Raw genomic sequence first — 20,230 nt, forward strand, 5'->3', positions numbered from 1 at the left:
TGCCGAATAGCGCCCCTGGTGGCGGCCGCGCTGGTACTGCAGCCGGCATTCGCTGCGTCCCTGTTTGACAGCCCACTAATACAACGTTTCCGAGTTCAGTCAACCATGACTGATCCAATCAAGACCTTGTTACATTGTTTCCTGAACTTGGAACTGGTTTGAACTTCAAAGACTTTCGCCGTTTTATATTCACCAAAAATCAGCCGTATGTCGGATTTTCATCGGACCACTTTTATTCCACTACACGTTACAAGGACTATCAAAGGGGGGTGACTTGGGACGGAGCGGCCATAATCCCTTGACCGAGCAGTCACGTACTTTCCCTGCTGACAGGATAACCTTGATAGCCCTCGTGATGAACTCAGACACAGGGCCATCAGGGATACAATAACTTGCATATCTTAGTGTATTCCACGCGGACTCTCACAAAGGACACTGACCGAATTCCCCTCAGGGGGCAGGAAACTTCGCCCTTCTCCTTTGTTTTTCAGAGTGACTCATGTGGGGAGGGGAGAGGAAGCTCTAGCCAGGTGTCAGGACACTCGGATTACCTGTGAAGCCCCTCCTCGACTCCTCCTAATTCTAATGTAATCATGATGTAAATATGATGTAATTCTGGGGGTGTAGTTTGGGGGATTAGCAACTAATAAAAGTTAGGGTCATCTTTTGTTCGGGGCTTCCATCTTGTTTCACCTCGTGGACGGTGGGAGCCCTGTCGCGACAGTCTTTTTCCCTAAATAAAGACCAAGCCTCCTGGCTGCTGTTTTGCTCTGACTTGCCCTGGTCGGTGTCTTGTTTGTCCAAGAGAGCCCTCGGATTTTTCCCGTAACAATGGGACAATGACAATAAAGATTATCGTATCGTAGAAAGCACAGCAGAAACTTTCACAACTTGTGATTCCCAGCAACCGCTATTTAGAGGCACACCGTCTCCAGCCATGGGGGAAGAAATGAGCCCTCGGGGCTAGTAGCCATTGAGATACCTCCATGAAATTTGTCTAATCCTCTTTTAAAGCTACCCAGGTTTGGCCAAGCGCAGATTCGGCTGGGCAGAGAGATCTGTTGTTTGCTAAAGGCCACAGCAGAGGCAAGGCTATATATATGACTCTCTGGATGTTTTAGCCATTGTTGCTTATTGATTTTGATGGCTCCCTGTATATTGTGAACCACCTTGAGTTTTACGTGATAAATAAAAGGTAAGTCTTTAAAATAATAAATGGAATTGGAGACAGCTCACCCTCCCCTAACCAAAAGCTGCCTGCCCAGAAGCTTTTCCGACTCGCCCCCCCCTTCCCCAATGCAAATAACATTTGCAAATAAGGGTTGCACACTCTTAAATCTTTGGTTTTGTGGTCTGCCGTATGGCTGGAATGGGGCTACAAATGGCTGTGGGCAGGAGGGGGGGGCTGAGAGAAAACTGGAAGATGGGGAAGACACTTCAGAGAGGATAATTATTTCCTGTGCTGATTTACAGCATGTTGGAAGAAGTTTGGAATGGACTAGGGAGGGATGGGGTGGGGGTGGAACCATGGTCTTCTGAATGGTGACAGGACTTGGGAGCGGGTCTGATGAATGGGAAGCTCTGTTTTTGACCTCCACATAAGAGTCTTTATTAGCAGCCTGAAATGGAGGAGGGGAAAGCTGACGTTTGGGTCTCTTACTATTAGAAACACACGCAAACCCCTGTGTCCCAGATAGAAATAATAAGCAAACCTCTCTGAATTTTAGTTAGGTGCTTAGCTGCTTGGAGACATTAAGTACTATTGTTTTAAGGACATGTTTATAGTTATTATAGAATCATAGGGTAGCAATGCAATCTACTATATGTTTTGGGAAATGGTTTCTCCATTTGCTCTCTGTGCGTTTGGATGCCTCTTGAGATGGCACTGCCATCTTTGTTGATATTTGGACGCCGGGTGCCATTTTGAAGCAAGATGATGGACCACAACTTGACTTTGCTGTGACTTCACCCAGTTTTTTGTGTGTGACGGGTCCAAATTACACAATCCCTTTATAAATCAAAATATATTTATGGTTTCTAAAAATTCCCAGGCAGTGCTGGGCATTCCCTGCTAGTTAATAATAATAATAATAATAATAATAATAATAATAATAATAATAATTAATAATGGTATCCCTGACTGTTAGGTGCAGTCGCAGACGACTCGGGGTTGTGCGCTCATCTATAGGCCGAGGGAACTGGCGTTTGTCCGCAGACAGCTTCCGGGTCATGTGGCCAGCAGGACTAAGCCGCTTCTGGAAACCAGAGCTGCGCACGGAAATGCCGTTTACCTTCCTGCCAGAGCAGTACCTATTTATCTACTTGCACTTTGATGTGCTTTGGAACTGCTAGGTTGGCAGGAGCTGGGACCAAACAACAGGAGCTCACCCCGTTGCAGGGATTCGAACCACCAACCTTCTGATCAGCAAGCCCTAGGCTCTGCGGTTTAGACTGCAGTGCCACCCACATCCCAATAATAATAATAATAAAAATTGTAAAATATTATTATTCCAAATTTATATCACTCCCTTCCTTTCAAAGAAGTTATATGATAGCTATCCAAACAAAGTGCTGTTCTGTGCCCACTTTCAGACTAGGAGTGGAGGAGGAGTTCTGATCCAGTTTGCATTTAAAGTTGACCCTCCCTAATCCACCCTCTCCCTAACAATACATGAACTGAAGCATAGAGCCATCTTTCAAAAACCTGCAATTCTCCGACCAAGTAATGGGTGCAAGAGTAAATATATTAGGGGGTGGGAGTGTGTGTATAAAAGCAATTATTAGCGGAGGCTGCAGACAAATTATATTAGGGGGAAATGTTTATATTCAGCAAAATGTCATATAGGAATGTGTCTGTTAGGGAAAATTTGCACTAAAATGCTGCTGGATTTTCATGGAGTCCTTCCCCCCCAAATGCAAACTGATCTGGAAATGTGGCAAATTGAATTTAAGATCAGGGTGGGGGGTGGGGGAATCCCCTGCAACAAATGTTGTGTGTGGTGGACAAGGAATAGTTTTTTTCCGGAGAGAATGGAGCCATCGTAGAGGCTCCAAGGTGACCAAGGAAAGCACTGCCTGCCTCTTTGGCCACGCCTGTCCTATTGGTTCTGCTAACCGCTGCCTTTTTTAAGCAGAGAACCCCCCAGGAGAGGAGAGAGAGGAGCTAAAGGACAGACTTTTCCTTCCTGATGCAAATGCATCAAGATGGTTTTCGAAGAACGCTGGGATTTTGCCAGCTGTTGCAACCTAAATTGAGCCAAAAATAACCGCTCCTTGCTGGAGAGAGGGCGAGAAAGAGGGAAACAGCTCTACCCCCAACACCTGGCCTTGTGGGCAGCTGCAGGCAACAGCGAGACTGGGGAGGTTGTTTGGTGCCTGCCAAGCCTTTGGAGTTTGGGATTGTAGGTACTGTTGGAGTCGTATCCCACCTGCTTTGACTTCATTTCAACCATGGCTACCAGTCCTGGCTCCTCAACAGCTTTGCTTCCCCACAGGGCCATCTAATAATCAGTTCTGGCTCTGTAGCTTTGTGGCATGCTAGCCTTGGTTGACCTCTTTAACCTGGAAGAGGGAGAACGCGGAAACCGAGAGTCCCCTCCCGCCGCATCTGATCACCTTGGGTGCACTCTTGGCAACAGGGAGCGTGGCGTCGCCTCTGCTGCGCTTGGCGAACATCATAGAATCATTGAATTGTAGAGTTGGAAGAGAACCAGGGGTCATCTAGTCCAACCCCCTGCAATGCAGGAATCTCAGCTAAAGCATCCGTGACCGAGGGCCAGACAACCTCTGCTTAAAAGCCTCCAAGGAAGAAGTAGCAACTTTGCCATCTTCTGGCGGGGGGGGGGCAGTTCTTCAGGCCCTGGTACCAGACTTCCCCCTCCAGCCTTCTCTGTCTGGACCTTGGTGACTACATAATCACATGAGCACTGTTCCAGAGTATTATTTATTCTCATATATATTATATCAATTCGAAAGAAGATTGGTTAATGAAGAAATTGCACATCTTTCTACTTACAAGTGTTTGTTGAGCTAACTGGCTGATGAAGAACTGAACGAAACAGTAGTTGCTATCCGGAAACACTGTTCAGCAGAGTTCAGAGTTGGAAATCAGAATTGGACATTTGCCAATTATACAAAGCTTTGCAAGCTAGATCTCCGCCAGGCAAAGTCTGGCACCATGACTTATTCAAGAACTTTCAGAGACTTCAGTTTGATAGTTTTGATGTTTTGCATTATTCCATAAAGTTTTCTATTCTGTAATTGTTTCTGGCCATCATGTTGCTTTCAATATTCCTAAGCTAAAACTTTGCCTCCTTGCTCATGGGGACGCCATAGTGGTCTGCCCCAAATCTTGTTAGAAGTGCAGGACAAATTTTTACACTCTAGTTCCCCCCACCAGCCACTTAGAAGGGGAGAAGGCTGTCTCTTTTATAGTTCACACTTTTTTTTATTACGTTTTTTATTAAAAGATTTTCTTGTGTTACCAGTAAACGGGGGAAAGCACACAGCGTCTCCATTTTCAATTCATAGAGTCTTTTTCACAGTTTGTTTACATGTAGGGAGATGGAAACGTTTACATGTAGGGAGATGTAAACACGCTTTTGTCATACGGCCAAGCCCTGGACCCCCTAACCTCTCTCAATGTCAATAAAAAATAAATAGTTCATGCTTTGTTGGTGGAGATACTTAAGGAATAGAATGAGGGACCGATGCCGGTTCCTGAACATTGAGACTGCTGAGACCTGGGTGGTGCTGCCATCTAGAAACTTTAGGGTGAATTGCAGCTGTTTCTTTTTAATCACACAGCCTGCTAGCTTCTGGGTTACACTGCTGCTGTGTGTGTCATACTTGGGGCTGCCTCTGGAGACTTCCTGTATAAAAAAACTGCAGCTGCTGGTTTAATGGGTTTGCCCCTGTGGATCTCATTCTCCCAGTTCTTAAACAGCTCTTCTGACTTTACACAGCCCATAGTTGAAATAATAGGTTTAAAATGGGACTAGGCAGATAAGGCTCATGAAGGCTTCTAGCCACCCATGATGGCTGTGGGCTACTTTCTGTTAGAATTCCTGATCTATGATTGCAGTCATGGGATTGTTGTCTATCACATGATGGTGTATGTTTTGACTCCACAGAGTGGGAAGTGACGGAGACAGGATGTTTGTGTTCCTGTGTTCCGTGAAGTGGGACTATTGTCCTTTGTTTTTCTCTCTTTTTGCTGTCTGATGCTAGAGAGAGAGGGAGCCACGTTGCAGTGCTCCGTGTGTGTTTATATGTAAATAAAGTAGATTAGCCAAAATGCTGAGTTGCTGAGTTCTGTTATGCAACTGCGCAAAGACTCTGCGGATCCCTAAGTGTGCCGGTGTCGGTTGGCATCAGTTGCTGTGATGTTTGGGCTGAAGAAAGCTTTTGAAGCTCCCAAACGATCGACCAAGAGGGAGGGAACATGCCAGTCGGGCATGTGTCTCTGCCAGAGTCCTACTCAAGTGTAGGCTGAACTCCTGACACTTTCTGTGTCAGATAAGGATGCCTCTGCATACCAGTCGCTGGGGGTCATGAAGGGAAGAGGACTGTGACTTCCCGGAGGCATCCATTTGAGTGCTGGACTTAATAGGCCCTTTGGGGTGTTAATGATGGTGGGTTCGTTTCATTCAATGGGTCTGAGTAGAATGTAGCTGGAGACATCCTGTATTTATATCCCACTTCCCTCCAAGGAACTCAAGGTGGCATCTGCAGTCCTCCTCTCCATTTTATCCTCCCAACAACCCTACGAGGTAGGCTAGGCTGAGAGAGTAGCTCCCAAGTTTGCCCAGTGAGCTTTGTGGCCAGGTGGGAGATTTGAACCCTGGTCTCCCATGTCCTAAAAGGTAAAGGTAAAGGGACCCCTGACCATTAGGTTCAGTCGTGGCTGACTCTGGGGTTGCAGCGCTCATCTCGCTTTATTGGCTGAGGGAGCCGGCATACAGCTTCCGGGTCATGTGGCCAGCATGACCAAGCTGCTTCTGGCGAACCAGAGCAGCGCATGGAAACGCCGTTTACCTTCCCGGTGGAGTGGTACCTATATATCTACTTGCACTTTGACGTGCTTTCAAACTGCTAGGTTGGCAGGATCAGGGACCGAGCAACGGGAGCTCACCCCGTTGCGGGGATTTAAACTGCTGACCTTCTGATCGGCAAGTCCTAGGCTCTGTGGTTTATCCCACAGCACCACCCACATCCTAGTCTGACCCTAAATGCCACCCATGCACACACATTGTCCTATTTGTCGTTACGTAAACCTTTCCCACTCTTCAATAGTACATAAGAGTTGAGAGAGGAAGTTGAAAGAGTGCCACTCTTCCCCACTTCCTCTTCCAGCTCTCTGTTCTTTTCCAGGCTCTGGTTAATTCTACTGGGTGCAGCGTTTCCTGATGTCTTGCAAAGTGTGTCCATGTGGGCTTTTTCTGTCTCCAGGCCAGGGTACAAAGGGGGTGGGAAGATCTGGATGAAGTGGGGCAAGAAGTGACCATTCTCCTGGTTGAGGAGAAGGCAGAGCATCCCTGCAGGTCTTCCTTTCTGGATTTCAGCTGTGGGAGGGAAATGGGTGTTTTACGGGCAGGTTGTAAATCCTCCAGAAGAAGGTTTTATATAGCGGAGAGCATCCGCTACTGTAGAGCGCAGGTAACACAAGCCTGTAAACCACAGCCCCGGGGAAGCGAACCCCCCCCCCCCGCTCCCTGGAAGCCAGGCAGATTAGAAAGCAGAAATAAAAGGTGACCTTCTGTTAAATTGATGCTTGTGGTCTCGGCCATAAACCATCTCGCTAGCTGACAATGACTTTTCTGGCGAAGGACTCTGAGTGAGGGATTCTTAATGGGTTACTGGTGTCAGGGCGGGAAGGAGTGTGGAGTGCAGTGCAGCAAAATAATGAATGGCCTGAGCCAGGCGATTGCGGGAGGTCGCAAAACTGCCCTAACTGAGGTGAGCCGTTAACTTTTGCGGGGTCAGAGGGATGTCTTGGCGGAGGGTGAGAGGTGTCTGGCAAAGGAGCACACTGCCATTTATCGGATTGCTCCTCACCTGCCGCATCCTTGCCTGTGACCTTCATTCGTCCACTTCTGCCACTCCTGGCTACTCAGAATGTAAAAGAAGAGCCTGGCTGCTGGATCAGGCCTGGGGATTTGGCTCAGCATCCTGTTCTTACAGGGGACAACCAGGAACCCAAAGGGAAGCCGACAAGCATATACTGCCCCTGACAACGAAAGGAGAGCATAGCCATCATGACTGGTAGCCTGATCAATGAGTTTACCTAATCCTCTTTCAAAGCCTCTTGGTGGCTGTCACTGCGTCTGGTGGGAGAGAGTTCCATAGTTTAACTCTGTGCTGCGGGAAGAGGTTCTTCCTTCTATCTCTCCTGAATGTCCAGCTTCGCTGGATGCCCACGACTCCCAGTGTTACGACAGAGGGAGAAAGGTTTTCCTCTGTCCACTTCCTTCATGCCAGGAATCATTTTATAAACTTCCATCACATTGCCTCTTAATGCTGCAACTTCTCCACATAGCAGTTTTGCTCCACCCCCCAATTTAGCATCTAGTATTATGAGAGAGAGGGGACGCGGGTGGTGCTGTGGGTTAAACCACTGAGCCTAGGGCTTGCCAATCAGAAGGTTGGTGGTTCAAATCCCTGCAACAGGGTGAGCTCCCGTTGCTCGGTCCCAGCTCCTGCCCACCTAGCAGTTCAAAAGCACGTCAAAGTGCAGGTAGATCAATAGGTACCAGTCTGGCAGGAAGGTCAACGGCATTTCCGTGCGCTGTTCTGGTTCACCAGAAGCGGCTCAGTCCTGCTGGCCACATGACCTGGAAGCTGTACGCCGGCTCCCTCGGCCAGTAAAGCGAGATGAACGCCGCAACCCCAGAGTCGGCCATGACTGGACCTAAAGGTCAGGGGTCCCTGTACGTTTACTATTATGAGAGAGAGGTGAAAAATGTCCTTCCCTTTGACTCTACAAATTGAGCCTGCAACAGGGCTGGGGGAACTTCTGAGGTCCTTGTGCTGGCAGTGGGCAAAGCAAAGGATGCAAAATTTGCTTTTGTATGTTAGCAGTCACAATCAGAGGGCCAGTCATAGCAGCTGATAGTTACATTCGGAAGCTTTTTCTCCTTTCAGCGTTGTTCTGAAACTTAAGTTGAGCAATGACTGGTCCATGCAGCTGCTCTTAACAAGATCCCCGTTAAGGGATCCCTCTTAATTTTGTGGACTCCCCTGGCGTGTGACTCCGCTGACGGACAGCGCTATTAAGCGGTCATTAGTAACCGTGTCTGAAAACGTGGCTTTCGCCGCCAACAACGGTTTATTGAGTGTTCTGGGGCTCAGTGACAGGAGAAAGCCGCGGTTTGTGCAATGGGAGCTTAATGGGTTTATTTTCCTACTTGCTCGAGGTGGGCATTAAAGCTGACAGCCGCTTATTAGCTTATTTGATGTTTGGACAAATCTAATTCTAATATTCCCACTCTGCCAAACAAAAAAACGTAAAGGCATTTCTGTGGATAGCAGAACGCTGTTGTCAAGGATAGATTGCGCAGAATTGCTAAAAATTGGGTGCAGAAACACAAGTGAAAATTTTGGCACAACACTAGAAGTGTGTGTGTGTGTGTGTGTGTGTGTGTGTGTATTACTATATATATACTAATACCATCTTCTCCTTTTCTGCCTTCTCTCCTGCTAGTGTTCATCATGGGATTTGGGCTCCTTGTCTACCCCTTCGGCCTCGGTTCCACTGCCGTGCAGAGGTACTGCGAAAATTCAAGCATCTACTACGCTGGCGACTGCCAGATCGGATGGGGCTACATGTTGGCAATCGTGGGTGTCATGCTCTCTGTCTTTCTGCCCTTCTTTGCAAAATACGCCCCGAAAGAGCACGCCTCCCCCACTCCGATACCCACAATTTTATAGTACTTTCTCAGTATCGAACGTCCGGCTGTTCCCACCTGAAACTGGCGGACAGAAGAAATATTATTACTTCCGTTGAGCCTCATTGCTAAGAAATGAATGGGCGGGGTGTGTGTGTGTAATAGTAGAAATGACAGCAAGAAGCACTTGAATGACTACAAAAGACCCAAAGTGCACTGACGAGTCTTCCATACACATGAGAAATGGACGTTCTGGATCTGCATAATAGGTGCTCAGCAGTGGTTGGGTCGCCTTGGACATTTATAATGGCTAAATGCCTCAAAAAAACCCTGTTTTTTATCCTCAAAAATCTCTGTCTACCTCCCAGTTTCTTTGTGTGTGTGTGTGTGTGTGTGTGTGTGTGTGTCTCAAAAACCTTTTTTAAAGCCTCAATCCACTTTTTATATCTTGTTTCTTAAATATCTGGACTTTTTTGAACCTGCTTTTTGGTTTTTTCCAGCCTGATCTGTGCTATTTTGTAACGTAATATAATAAATGGCAATTTTTTGAGGGGGGGGGCATTCCTTGGAAATGAGTTGAGTTGTGGCAAAATTTGTGTGCCGTTGAGAAAAAACGTGTCTCTCCCTCGCCCTCTGTGGCCGAATCAGTGCATGCCAGTCCTGAAAATGTACAGACACACCTTTTTCTAAGATCAAAAGTGTAACTCTCTGAATCGGCTGTTAAAACTTTTTTTTTTCTAGGTTAAAGAGGTGTTTTCTGTGCCTAGAAAGATGTGGCTCATATTTCAGGAAGAGCAGGGCAAGATTCTCAGCCTGGCTTAGAGGGCTCCCCCTTGCGTATCTTCACGATGAAATTACTTTTAAGACCCTTTGCTGTGACGGCTCCTGAATATCTCATCATTAACTGCGATAACTGCTAACTTGGATTGGTTTAAAAGGTGGTTAGTCAGTTCCACAGAGAATGGTAGATCTATCAGTGGTATCAGGTCAAGATAGTTGATCTGATGCAGCAGAGCTCCTATTACATTGCTAACTATAGTAAATATTAAGAACGCAATTCAAAAAATCCTCTTTTTTTTAAAGCAAATGGCATTGTGCCTGTAGTATCTGTACCTGATGCATAGCCCCGTATAATTGCTTAATTGGTCTCTATGTCTTTGCCAGGGAGTTGGCCATAAATATTAGTGTTTCTGAGAATTAGCTGTGTGTGGGCGCTCATTCTTTCTCTTCCTGCTGAACTTCCACTGGAACAACATACACATGAAAGGCAGAGGCTGTCCCTTTAAACCAGTGGTTCCCAAATTGGGTGATATTGCCCCATGGGGGGGTCAATGAAATTACGTAGGGGGTTGCTAAGAGGCATGGGGGGTGCTGGATATATAATTTTTTGCAGGATGTGTAACAGTTTTGTTGAATCTAGTTTAATTTAGTTCAACAAAACCGGTGATCCAGTGATTCCAGCCTTTCAAATCTGATAGTCATTGTTTTAATTGGATTTGGAATAAATGTGCAATTAGTTGTTATTAATTTGAGTTTTATTGTGTTATTCTCCTCCTCAGTGGGTCGTGCAAACCCTATACCCTTTTTATAACGTAAAGGGCACTGAGGATGAGTTTATGGAACTTAGAGTGACCACTTAATTTGGGTACCACTGCTTTAAACTCGCTGATCGATTTAACCAAGCTGTGGTTTTAACACAGAGTTGCATGCCGTAATTTGAGCCACACACAAAAAAGTCAAATAATGCAGGCTGACTTTTTTCGATTTTCTTAAGCAATAACTGTTAACCTTTATTTTTATTTATTTTAATCAGAACTTGGCCTCAGGCCTGACCCTCGTGCATACCAGGATGCAGGGAGAGTAATTCATAGGTTCGCAGTCAGTTGAGTCTGTCTGGCCTGTATCTTACTATGTGTATGCATGTAAGGATTAAAGGAGTTAAGCCACTTATCTGAAAATACACGTACTGAAGCCAGAAGTCCTATCTACAGATTGCAAGGATGGTAGTCAGAGAGAGAGGCGGGGGGGAGAGAGAGGTATGAGTTCTGTTTCCATCTTGAGAATCGTCTCACTCTGAGTTGTTGACCCTGAGTCCGTGACTGCTGCGTCTGGCTAGAGCTTCCTGTTCAGGTAAGGATGCTGAGCGGGGCCATTTCTGTGGCTTATAAGATACGATTCGGCATTAGCAGAGCTGGCTCTCTCCCATCTGAACAGAACTGGATCTGATGTGGGGAAGATTCTCGCTGCAGGCCTGGCATCTGCTCTGGTTTCGTTTTGCCATGGCCAGCTGCTGTAACAAAACACACCATTTGCCTTAAACCTTACGAAATGATTTGGGTCCCAAATCAGATCTCAGCTTCATTTCATTAAAATCAAACCAATTCTGGCTTTTATCATTCAGATCCGAAGGTTTCTCAGCAATGGAACTGGTTAGGGTTTGGCAGTTGTCTGTTTAGACCAGGGGTAGTCAACCTTTTTATACCTACCGCCCACTAATTCATCTTTCTTGGTGGTGAAATTTCCTTACCGCCCAGCAGTGCTCAATGGAAGGAGAATTCAGCTTGTGCCGTAGAACCTCCTACCGCCCACCTAGAATTCTGAAACGCCCATTAGTGGGTGTTAGGGACCAGGTTGACAACCCCTGGTTTAGACCAAAGCAGAGACTGCTGTAAGACTGGTTGTTAACATATGGACTTCCACTTTCCTTGATGGCCCTGGAAGCTGGAGCATTTAACTAAACAACCGTGACCCTCTCTTGGTTGTCGTCGTTTGCTTATTGATGTACATTATCATATACATGGTTGTCCGTATCCTTCTCGGGTCCAGGTCCAGAGCTCATGTGCTTTGCAGTGCTGTTTAGTTTGCTTCCAAGATTATGAGATGTGATCAGCGACCTGCGGCTCAGCTGAACAATGATCAGCCGTCCTTTTTGAGGTTTGCAAATTGCCCTGATTCTGTGGCTAAGTGACAGAGGGAGGAAAATGCAGAATGTCCCAGGTTCAGTCCTCACTGGAATCTCTAGGCAGGGCTAGGGAAAGACTCCTTGGGGAGTCAAGTTCAGTCAAAGTAGACTAGTAGCGGAAAACCTGCTTGCTGGCTTTTTTGTGTGAGTGGGTGTCGAAATAGCTGAAGGTTATGCAACTGGGGGGATGTGGGTGGTGCTGTGGGTTAAACTACAGAGCCTGGGACTTGCTGATCAGAAGGTCAGCGGTTCAAATCCCTGCGACAGGGTGAGCTCCCGTTGCGCGGTCCCTGCTCCTGCCAACCTAGCAGTTCGAAAGCATGAAGTGCAAGTAGATAAATAGGTACCGCTCCGGCGGGAAGGTTCGCCAGAAGCGGCTTAGTCATGCTGGCCACATGACCCGGAAGCTGCATGCCGGCTCCCTCGGCCAGTAAACCGAGATGAGCGCCGCAACCCCAGAGTCGGACACAACTGGACCTAATGGTCAGGGGTCCCTTTACCTGGGATGGTAGCCTACAATGCAAAGATCAGAGCTGCATCTGTTGTCCCACCCACTTCTTGTCTGTGTCCACAGGCACAGCTGGCATGAGCTCTCCAGTGTCCCTCAGGCAGTGATTAAATTCCCCACCTGCTGTGTATTGAGCTAGGAGGACCCATCAGTTTCGCTGACAGCAACTGTGGTGTAGTGGTTAGAGGGTTGGGCTAGGATCTGGGTAACCAGGGTTCAAATCCCCACTCAGCCATGAATCCCCCTGGCATAGCTGTCAACCGTCCCTTATTTGGTGGGAAACTCCCTAATCCCAGCGCCGTGTCCCACTGCTGTCCCTTATTGATTCTGTCCCTTAAATTTCCCGGGTTTCAAATGAAGCAGCTCCTCTCCCTCCCTCCCTGCTGGCCAGGGAGGAGGGAGGCTTCAGCTGTGTTGCTTGACTGCGTTGCTCACCCAATAAGGAGTCTAAGAACGACTGGGGGGTGGAGCTTGCACGCCTTGTGCCGATCAAATCGGCCGCGTTGCCTAGGGACTCGCCTTTGCTCAGCGCTTCCCAGCAGAGAGGTGACGGTGGTTTTCCTTGCTGCATCCCCTTTGCCGGGTTGCTGCACTGTGGGAACCACTGCTTGAGGCTTCATTTGGCTGCTGGCTGGGCTTTCTGCCTTTGGCTCGGAGGGGCTCAGAAGTTGAATATACCTGTGCTTGGAAAATCCCTTATTTTGGCTGCTGATCCCTTATATTCGAGGCTGCTGGCCCTTTATTTTCAAATCTGTAAGTCGACAGCTATGCCCCCTGGGTGACCTCGATCCAGTCACTTACTCTCGGCCCAATCTACCTCACAGGGTTGTGGGGATTAAACAGGGAGGAGGAAAATGACGTTTGCCACCTTGTTGAGCTCCTTGAAGGAAAGGTCGGGTATAAAGGTAAAAATAAGACGAATAAAGCCGATTCCTATGTACCTATGCTCACAGGGAGCCTTGGGCGTGGAAAGGAGCTTCCGCTTTGAGGAGTAATTTACAAATATATATATTCTCTGAGAAGAGGTGAGGGCCCACCCCTCTACTGCCCTCAGTCTTGCTCCAATAAGAGTTGAAGCGGCTTTGTGATTGCCACAAGGGCTGGCCAATCAGCCCTGTGTACTAAGCAGGGCAGAAGTGATTTTCATGACAGGCCAACATTTTGGCACTGCAAATTAAAGCTTCTTCTGCAAATGGGAAACAGAGGTTTCCCCTGAGCTTCATCCAGGGGAGAAGATGGCGGAGGTGTCTGAAATCATAGAATCATAGAGTTGGAAGAGACCACAAGGGCCATTGAGTCCAACCCCCTGCCAAGCAGGAAACACCATCAGAGCACGCCTGACATATGGTTGTCAAGCCTCTGCTTAAAGACCTCCAAAGAAGGAGACTCCACCACACTCCTGGGCAGCAAATTCCACTGTCAAACAGCTCTTACTGTCAGGAAGTTCTTCCTAATGTTTAGGTGGAATCTTCTTTCTTGTAGTTTGGATCCATTGCTCCGTGTCCGCTTCTCTGGAGCAGCAGAAAACAACCTTTCTCCCTCCTCTATGTGACATCCTTTTATATATTTGAACATGGCTATCATATCACCCCTTAACCTCCTCTTCTCCAGGCTAAACATGCCCAGCTCCCTTAGCCGTTCCTCATAAGGCATCGTTTCCAGGCCTTTGACCATTTTGGTTGCCCTCCACAATGGCTTCCACAATGGTTTTTTTTCATTGTGGCGGGAATTAGGGAAGTTCTACTTGCATGTCCTTTATGCAAGGTTCTTATGCCCAACGCAGAGGGTCTTCCTAGAGCGATTGGTTCAGCAGGAGGTGTCTGCTGGAGGAGAAAAGTTAATTTTTTTTTTTTTTTGAAAATCACTTCCAGGGGGTTGGAGGAAGGATGGGTCAGACATTGGCATCAGTTCTCATTTAAAGAACAAAGCAACCTAATTTGAAATTACCAAATTGATACACAAGCTGAAACGCAACAAATCCTTTGGGACTGACACTTCTCTGAATTTTGCCATTTCCAGCCAATATCGTGTACAAAACGTGTATACCAGGGCAGAGTGTGCATCAAAATGTGTGTATGGGTCGAAAGACATGCAAAACAGCATTATGTTGTGAAAAAACGCTGTGAAAAAATGCAAATATATGTCGTATAAAAAGGTGTATATTGGGGGAAATTTGCATTAGAATGCTGGAGAGAGTCCCCATCCCGATCCCCCCCCCCGACTGATGTGGAAAGTTGGAGAAGAGAACTGAATATTGGAAAAATCAGAAACCAAAATTGACTGATTTTCTTATCCCCATCTGCAGTGCTTTTCTACTAGGAAAAAAAAAGCGGTGCTGGTACTCACCATGAAATTATTACAGTAAGTGCCACACAGCTTCTTCTAGGGAAAAAAAAGAGGTGTCGGTACTGCGTACCTTTGAGTACTTCCAGAAAAAAGCACTGCCTTTCGGGGGGGGGGAGGCTGGGGTCTGCAGGTGGAGGGGGAAATTGGCAAAAACTGGCCCCCCTTCACCTCCTGCTTTGAGCAACAGCACTAGGAGGACCACTTAAGAGATAGCCCAGAGTTTCTAGATTTCACACAGGCATCCAATTTTTTTTTTTTTTTTTTGTAGTTCTGCCTGATTCTCTAGACATAGCTGTTTGGACATTTCTCGTAAATGTTTAATGAGATAAGGAGTATAGAAGAAGCAACTAAGAGGTAGAAATGAAATTCTTAACCTCTATCGTGAGAGACAGAGGGAGGGTGAAAAGTGGAAAGTTCCCATCTTTCCTTTCCTCTCCTAACCAACCTGTGCCTTTTAACAATAGGACGAGTGTACAGAATGGGATCAGTATTGACCATCGAATCAAAACGTTCATCAGCCGGTGAAAATGTTGTACAATGTCGTGAAAATTGTATTTCTCTGTGTGGTTTGCTTGTTTTTCAAAAACATCAGTTTTGTGTAATGTTTACAACTGTTTGCTGAAGCGTTTCACTAGGAAAGCGACTTGCCGGGATGCACAAGGTGTGTGTGTGTCCTTTTTGCAGAAACTGGACCTTAAATTAAGCCCCAAGTAGGGTTTTTTTGTGCCCTCTGCCCTTTTGGTGTGGGTTTTGTCTTTTTGTTTTGTCGTTTTTTTAAAAGGATCTGTACAAATTTTCCTGTAGCCAAAACACAATTTCATATTTAAAAACTGGTTTCTAGAGCCCCAGCATAGTTAATGATGTCAAACGTCGTCGTTCTGCCCTCCCCCCTTGAAATGTATATCAGAAAATAATTGAACAATGCTTCCGTTTTTTGTATCTTTTTAAATGCTCCTTAAAAGTACAGTTTGTTAATGCAACTTGAAACACAGGAAATAGCCATTTTTCAGCTGGAAAGATAGTCCTGAGAAATGTGGCATTTCAAGTGGGGGCGGGAATTCAAGTGGGGGGATAAGATTCTTTTTTTAAAAAAACAACCCCTTCATTACACTTGTAAAAAGATGAACATAATCAGTTGACTGGTACAGTCTTCTTGCTGCAGAAACATCAGCCTGGATGCAGAGGTTGCTTTCCAGACAGGCTTCTTCAGTCAAGAGGGAAGGGAATCTTTGCATCTAACCAATTTCTCTTGTGCAAGTCCCCATGAAAGACCAGAGGGTCAGAAAAATGTGGGATTTGCCAGCAGAGGGGATGGGGAGGCAGGAAACACCAGCCCTTTAGCCTGCTTGTTTCCTGTTTCCTCCCAAACATCCAAAGGCCATTCAGAGTCACACAAAGCAGCAATGACTGCGTCAGCCATTCGCAAGTGGCGTGCAGCGAGAAACCAGCTGTGAGAAGCCTTAGTAAAGGAAACACATCTTTTGGGACCAAACCACATGGTTCTTTGCGGATCATGTCTCTGAAGGCATTCCCACCTTGTACCAGCCCACTGCTGCTGTGAGGTACCGTATGTTTTGCTCTATAAGACACACTTTTTCCCTCCTAAAAAGTAAGGGGAAATGTGTGCGTGTCTTATGGAGCGAATGCAGGCTGCACGGCTATCGCTGAAGCCAGAACAGCAAGAGGGAGAGCTGCGCAGCTGTTCTGGCTTCAGGGATAGCCGCGCAAAGCCTCTTCAACAAAATTTGATTCAGAATATTTTTTTCCTTGTTTTCCTCCTCTAAAAACTAGGTGCATCTTATGGTCGGGTGCGTCTTATAGAGCAAAAAATACGGTGCGTTTGCAACATTTCCATGGCAGGAGCAATTCGGAGCATTCAGCAACGACAAAAGATGCAGCACAAGTGGCTGTCCGTCAGAGGAGGCTCCCTGTTGTACCTCTGCCCCAGCACCCAGCATCTTTGGCCAAGTGCCAAGACCCCAGCAGCACCCTCCAGATGTGCTTACTCTGTGCCTCCTTTTCCAGCACCCCCAACGAAGACCCAGGTGGCATGGATCTCTCCTGGTATAGCACAGGTATAGCTGTCCTTTTACATTTCCCGCAATGCACTGGAGCAAAGGGGCATAGCTCTGTGTTGGAGCATCTAAGTTGCTTGCAGGAGGCCACTATAACACCTGCTGGTAGGATTTGGAATACCCCCTCTCTGCCCTCTGAAATCCCCGGAGAGACGCTGCCAAACAGTGCAGACAACACTGAGCTGGATCCGCTGCTGGTCTGATTTGGTAGCTTTCTCTATTCCTCCGGTGTTACATCCAAGTCATTGCAGGAAATTCAGATGACACACATTTCTCCTGGGAAGAGCAGAAGCGTAGGAGAGAAGCAATGGGAGGCTGCGATTCTGACAGCCCCTTCAAAAGCTTAGAATCAAGTCTTAATGAATCCCACAGAAATACAGGTGAGCGTGTGCTTCCGAGACCGTGGGTAATTCTTGAAGGCAAACCTTTCCAGGTATAAAAATGCAGCCTGCCTCTGATTTTAACAACTACGGTATGTCTGCAGCTGTCGGAAATTTGGGGAACACTGTTCTAAGTTTAACGGCTCTGCTTTGAGACATGAACTGTCTCCGCTGAGGTGTGTGGTGTTTTCAGTTGGCTTTGCCAGACCTTGACATTGACAGCTCATCCCTTTGATGGCTTGTTTAGACATACAAGTTGTTGCCTGATTCTAGTTAACTTGTTTTATGGCACGGGTTAATCACGTTCTGCCTAAAGGCAGCACCTTAGTCTAAAACACTAATAATAGGCAAGTACACTGAGAAATATGGAGGTGTGGTTTGGCCCTTGTGGTTTGGTTGAGACAAGGCACCCTCAGAGATTCACAGTGCAAAGCTGCGCATAATTACAATGGCTGCATTTGACCATCTCGATAGACTATCATTTATCACTTCAAGAAAAATCCTACCCTCCCTCAATGTTGGTGAAGCCACAGGGAAGATGGATATTAATGACGGTTTGTTTGAAAAGCCAGCTTCATAAAGGATGGTTTGAAGTCAGCTTGTTTGAAACAAACCATAGTTAAGATTGGATCACATGGCAAGCTGTGGTTAAGTAGAAGTGAGAGTTGAACACTTCTGAGCTCCTCCTCGTGGTCACACTTGGAGGAAGATGAAAAGGGAGTGCATGAAGGCTAGACATTTCTCCAAAAACCATGGTTTATTGTGATGTGGTTTGTTGTAACATACAAATGCAATCTTTCATTGACTGGATCCAAAACAGACAAGGATATATTATTGTAAAGTTGCCCTTGGGAAAATAAATATCAATTCTTACACTAGTGCTGAGAAATTACAAACAAGTACAGTTTGTAAATTAAATTGTGCATAATAGCTTCCCAATTTCCTTTTTCTTTTTTTTAAAATACTGGTTCAAGTTCAAGTTTGATTCTAAATATGTATATAAATATATAAAAATATAAAAATATAATTTTTATGTGTAACTAAAAGCTGTATTTTCCATTACTGTGGTTCCTTGTATTTTTGTCCAGGTGCCTCCTTTTTTTAGACTATTACCTTCCCACTCACCCCACACCCCCTGGCTGTATTTGACTTGTGGAATAAAAATGCTTCCAATGATTTGAAATGTGAAATTTTCTGATTTGCCAACACTGTATTATTATAATAAAGCGATAGATGCTGTCAGTAGGGGTTGCTTTCATTTCTGCAAAACCTTGCATGCTCAGTTAAGTGAGGAGGAATGGATGGGATGGGAGAAAATGGCAATGGAGCATTTATGGAAGCCTCCGTGGCAGGTGGGCCATGACTGTCTTGGTCCAGTTCGGGCTTGCACTCTTTATAAAGGCACTGGCTTCCCAGTTTACTCCTTTCAGAACTACATTACCCTTAATAAACTACAGTTCCCAGGATTCTTTGGGAGAAGCTGTGTGCTTTAAATGTGCAGTGTGTACACAGCTGGAAACTAAGGAATCTGACAATAGCATCTTTAAAGATTAACATCGTTTCCCCCCAAGAATCCTGGGAACTGTAGTTCTGTGAGCACAAAAACCCTCAAGCCTGTGCAATGAGGAACTGATATTCAGAACATGTACATGCCAGGTAAGGACTCCAGCTCTGTTATAGGGAACATGCAAATCTGGAACCAACAGCTGGCATCCAGCAGAGCCCATCAGTGCTGATACCTGCCTTGGGCCCTTCTCACTGAGTAGCTGGTTTTATGAGCCCCCATTTTAATTTCCTCAAGACCTCTCTATTAATATTAGTCAGGCACTCCCAAGCATTATTTTTCTCTGCAAGGAGGAAAAAACAAAACAGGGTCTTCATGCCTTTTCTTTTTCTCCAGCAGATAGGAAAGCAGCCCTATCCCAGGCCACTGCTCAGATCCATGCAAATCCATGTGGCTGCATTTGTTTTTGTTTTAATAAAGCCTTTAATATCATCTAACACAGTCACTAGCGTTTAAAACAAATCTTAAAAGAATTGCACACATTGAGGTAGGTTTCCACCAAACGTTCCAGGCAGCTGAGGATTTGACTCTTAAATAACTTACTCAGATTAGTACTTAAAGTCAATTTTTAAAGCATTTTGTTTTCTTAGCATGAAATAGATTTTGAATCTTTTTAAAAGATGCCTACTCAGAGTAATTTCTTAGAACAACGGCACTGAAAATGCAAAAGGGCAATAGTTTTGAATTAGTATCGATTCTGTTATTACTTCTAATCCATTTGAGACAGTAGCAAAATCAGTTCTTTGTTTCTGCTACAATTACTCTGAATGAAATGGCCATAAACGTCGCAAGTGCGGGAAAGTTTTCTTGAATTCCATTATTGTCAGTAACTGGCGTTTAGGAGACCAAATTGTGCAGTTGAAAAAAAGGAAAAGGGAGATGTGAAGAAGTTTTATTGTCATTCTGCATTTTATTCCATTGGGTGCTGATATTCCCTCGGCAGCCCTTTGTGATATTCCTTAGTAACGCGAAGGCACACACACCTGAGCCTCCGAGAGAGAACACTTTGGCATTCTCAGCAGTCCTCAGCTCCCTGAGTGCCTCTGACATTTCAGCCTCTAAAAGTAAGATCGGCTTTAGTGGTAAAGTTAGATGTACATGATAACTATTGTTCTGCTTTCCTTGGACCACGTCAGCAAAGCCGAAAGGCGAGTCTTACCATCTGGCCAACCCAGGACTCCAACACACTGCCCAGGCTTGTGCCCCAGGGAGGTCACTTAGGTGATGTTAACGCAGTGGTTTAACTTCACCCCCGGAGGTGCCCAGATGGATGCCAACAAGAAGATTACTATATCTTAAATGTGCTTTTAAGGTTCTTTCAGCAGCTTTACGAGATTTTATACCTCGTTCTTTTTAATGAGGTGTTTATCTTCCTGAGTCTCTGGTTGTGTACACACCACACATTTAAAGCACACAGCTTCCCCTTAAGAATCATGAGGACTGTAGTTTCTTAAGGGTGCTGAGAACTGTAGCTCTGTGAGGGGTAAGCTACAGTTCCAAGGATCCTTTG

General features: G+C 45.9%; 1 protein-coding gene across 1 annotated transcript in view; it reads left to right on the forward strand.

Moving 5' to 3' along the window:
• LHFPL7 (LHFPL tetraspan subfamily member 7) overlaps window positions 1–12,170 on the forward strand; it is an 83,946-nt gene extending 71,776 nt beyond the window's left edge. The window contains exon 4 of the mRNA XM_083715268.1: window positions 8,702–12,170. Coding sequence (XP_083571394.1) covers window positions 8,702–8,928 — 227 coding nt within the window. The 3' untranslated portion in view covers window positions 8,929–12,170. The remainder of the gene's footprint in view (window positions 1–8,701) is intronic.
• The last annotated feature ends 8,060 nt before the right edge of the window (window positions 12,171–20,230 follow it).

The sequence above is a fragment of the Podarcis gaigeae genome, assembly GCF_964106915.1.
Source record: "Podarcis gaigeae genome assembly, chromosome: 15".
In the NCBI taxonomy this organism is placed as follows: Eukaryota; Metazoa; Chordata; class Lepidosauria; order Squamata; family Lacertidae; genus Podarcis; species Podarcis gaigeae.